Raw genomic sequence first — 4,425 nt, forward strand, 5'->3', positions numbered from 1 at the left:
CTCTCAAACATACATACACCCTGCCGCTCTCATACATACATACACCCTGCCGCTCTCATACATACACCCTGCCGCTCTCATACATTCATTCACCCTGCCGCTCTCATACATACATACATACATACACCCTGCCACTCTCATACATACATACATACATACATACACTCTGCCGCTCTCATACATACATACATACACCCTGCTGCTCTCATACATACATACACCCTGCCGCTCTTATACATACATACACCCTGCCGCTCTCATACATACATACATACATACATACAACCTGATGCTCTCATACATACATACATACACCCTGCCGCTCTCATACATACATTCACCCTGCCACTCTCATACATACATACATACACCCTGACGCTCTCATACATACATACACCCTGCCGCTCTCATTCATACATACATACATACACCCTGCTGCTCTCATACATACATACACCCTGCCACTCTTATTCATACATACATACATACATACACCCTGCCGCTCTTATACATACATACACCCTGCAGCTCTTATACATACATACACCCTGCAGCTCTCATACATACATACATACACCCTGCCGCTCTCATACATACATACACCCTGTCGCTCTCATACATACATTCACCCTGCCGCTCTCATACATACATACATACACCCTGATGCTCTCATAAATACATACACCCTGCCGCTCTTATACTTACATACATACACCCTGCCGCTTTCAAACATACATACACCCTGTCGCTCTCATACATAGATAAACCCTGCCACTCTCATACATACATACATTCACCCTGCCGCTCTCATACATACATACATACACCCTACCGCTCTCATACATACATACACCCTGCCGCTCTCATACATAAATACACCCTGCCGCTCTCATACATACATACACCCTGCTGCTCTCATACATACATACACCCTGCTGCTCCCCCCCCCCACATATTCACAGTCACATTGACAACACCTACCCCAGGTGGTGACTTCAATCAGCCACTACTCCAGGACGGGCCTCAGTTTGCAGAAAGGGCTCATTACCTCCCTGCTTATGGCACTGCTGCTGCTTCTTCCAATGGGGCACTGCTTCCCAATCCTGCATGTTCCCAGCTCCATAGTCCCGCTGATCTGTTTGGCACATCCGTGGATTTGCTGCAGGGGGCGGGGGTGACAGTGGCACCTTCATAGTGCACATAGGAACCTGCGTGCGACAGAAGGAGCAGGTTGCCCTCATTTGCTGATTTGCGGGGCCCCCGAAACAGCCGGAGCCAGGGGCCGGCCCAAACAACTGAAAATGGAACTGGGGTCTGCTTCTACTGGATGCAGCCCCGCCTCTGCCCGCCCGCTGTTCTCTCTCCAAGCAGTGCTGCGGTCCACTGCCCCGCCACCTTGAGTCCTCTTCAAGACCATGTTGTATAAAATAAAATCCATTTATAAAAAAAGTATGTCACTGGTCGTTGCCAAACAATGGCCCCCACACCGCACCTAGTGCCCCCTGCTGCTAGATGTGGCCCCCCATCCTCCCGTCCGCTGTTCTCCAAGTCCCAGAGAACAGCGGGCGAGAGGAGGCGGTGTTACATACAGTAGCAGGTGCGGTGTGGGGGCCATTGATTGGCGACGACCGGTGACATTTTTTTTATACATGGATTTTATTTTATACAACATGGTCCTGGATACATTATACAACGGCCCTCCTCAACCAAATTACACACAGGACATTATACACAGCCCCCCTCCCCCCAAATTACACATAGGACATTATACACAGCCCCCCTCCCCTAAGTTACACACAGGACATTATACACAGCCCCCCTCAACCAAATTACACACTGGACATTATACACAGCCCCCCTCCCCTAAGTTACACACAGGACATTATACACAGGCCCCCCCTCACCTAAGTTACACACAGGACATTAAACACAGGCCCCCCTCCCCTAAGTTACACACATGACATTATACACAGCCCCCCCTCCCCTAAGTTACACCCAGGACATTATACACAGCCCCCCCTCACCTAAGTTACACACAGGACATTAAACACAGGCCCCCCTCCACTAAGTTACACACAGGACATTAAACACAGGCCCCCCTCCCCTAAGTTACACACAGGGCATTATACACAGGCCCCCCCTCCCCTAAGTTACACACAGGACATTATACACAGGCCCCCCCTCCCCTAAGTTACACACAGGACATTATACACAGGCCCCCCTCCCCTAAGTTACACACAGGACATTATACACAGGCCCCCCTCCCCTAAGTTACACACAGGACATTATACACAGGCCCCCCTCCTCTAAGTTACACACAGGACATTATACACAGCCCTCACCTAAGTTACACACAGGACATTATACACAGGCCCCCCTCAACCAAATTACACCCAGTACATTATACACAGCCCCTCCATCAATATTACACTCACCCAATGATCTATCCTGTAGTGTCTGTGACTGCTTCTGTTAGGGGAGGCAGCATAGAGCACGTAGAGGAGCTGCTGCTGGACCAGGAAGAGCAGGGCTGGATACACGCAGCACACAGTGTGGTGGGCGGGGCCAGCCTCAGGGAACTGCTCAGTGCTGCCCCTGCTGCCTTGCAACTTCAAATTCGGCCTCAGTAGCATCGGCCTCCCGGGAAAGTTCCCGGTAATTATAATGGCCAATCCGCCCCTGCTTGCCAGTGCCCAGGAGCATTCCAGCCGCTGTGGTTGTTTGCGGGGGTGGGGATTTCACTTCACTCCCCTGCTCGCCTCTCCAGTCCTCCGGCCACACAGCCTCTGGCTGTCGGCACTTTCTCCTTCCCCGCGTCCCTTCCGTGTCTGTGTCTCTCCCAGCGTGCACGTGCGGGCACATGAGCAGCACGCCAGCCTCACTCACAGCCCAGCCGCCTCCTCTGACCCGCCGTCAGTCACTCTCCGGCTCTGGGACTGCGTCCTCAAACTCTGCGGCGTCTACACAGCTTTTGCCCAGGTACTCATCTTGCGGCCATGGACACTTTATTACACGCTGGTTCTTACTGCCTGCATGTCAGGGAGACCAAAGACTCCCGTCCTACGTTGTTTTCTCAATTTAAAACCAAGATCTTACCCTTCACTTGTATTTACCATAGGATTTAATAAAGAAAAATATTGCGCAGAATTAAAAACAAATTTTATAAGTGAACCAAAAGTTTTGAAAAAGTAGACTCACTAATCAACTTGGAGTTGTCAATTTTACCCCAAATTTGAATTTGTGTAATCACAATCTACTTTTTAACTTTAGAATGGCTGTTTTTACATCATTATTCCTAAGAGTATAAATCAAAGGATTCAGCATTGGTGTAATAACGATGTAAAATATAGCAATGAATTTGTCTATTCCTGCTACAGAGCTTGACCTGGGTTTCATGTAGGCGGCCATAGCTGAGCCATAAAATATTGTCACAACCGTCATGTGAGACCCACAGGTGGAGAAAGCTTTCCGCTGCCCGGCCGAAGAAGCAATTTTTAAGATACTTACAATAATTTGAACATAAGATATTATAATAAATGTTACTGGTGTTATGAGAATTATCACACTAACAACAAAAATTATTAATTCAATAAACAAAATGTTTTCACAGCCCAGTGATAATACTTCTGGCACTTCACATAAAAAATTATTAATTTCATTATTGCCGCAACGTTTTACATTGAGTGTAAGAGTCACCATTGAAGTAGAGAGAAGAACCCCACACATCCATGTACCAATAGCTAGTCTCACACAAACAGTCTTACTCATGATGGTAGTGTAATGTAATGGATAACATATAGCTACATAGCGGTCATATGCCATAGCAGCCAGCAGAACACACTCTGATTGCCCTAAAGAGAGAGAAATATACATCTGTGTTGCGCACTCAGCATAAGAAATAGATTTCTTTACGGATATCAGATCTTTCAGCATCCTAGGCACAATGGAAGATGTATAGCAGAGATCCAGAAATGAGAGGTTGCCCAGGAAGAAATACATAGGGGTGTGAAGACTGATATCGGACAGGATTAGAATAATGATGGAGATGTTGCCAATTAATGTGATTATATACACAAAAAGGAAGACAATGAAAAGATTAACTTGAGTCCTGGGATCATTGGAAAGTCCAAGAAGAATAAATTCTGTTACCACTGTATTATTTCCCCAAGACATCTCTAGAAATAAAATTTAAACTGATCTAATTAATCTGGTACAACATAGTGTGCTTATTAAGTTTGGTTTCTAAATTGTACAAACTGTAAAGCCAATCACTTACATTCGACATAACAGATACAATTCCTATGCATTATCAAATAATATTGTAGTGTCATTAGGGTGACAGTAGAAGACATTATACAAGCTATGTTCCTCCCTCCCAACATGATTATTTTCTCATAATTGTAATAGATCCGAAAATTTGTGAAG

General features: G+C 46.4%; 1 protein-coding gene across 1 annotated transcript; it reads right to left on the minus strand.

The window, feature by feature from the left end:
• Nucleotides 1–3,246: 3,246 nt before the first annotated feature.
• On the minus strand, nt 3,247–4,173 carry LOC146021271 (olfactory receptor 5AR1-like). The gene has a single exon (XM_083155066.1). The coding sequence runs from the start codon at nt 4,171–4,173 to the stop codon at nt 3,247–3,249; it is 927 nt and encodes a 308-aa protein (XP_083011192.1).
• Between the last annotated feature and the right edge of the window lie 252 nt (nt 4,174–4,425).

Source organism: Crinia signifera, chromosome 7, assembly GCF_055691185.1.
Source record: "Crinia signifera chromosome 7, ASM5569118v1, whole genome shotgun sequence".
Taxonomy (NCBI): domain Eukaryota; kingdom Metazoa; phylum Chordata; class Amphibia; order Anura; family Myobatrachidae; genus Crinia; species Crinia signifera.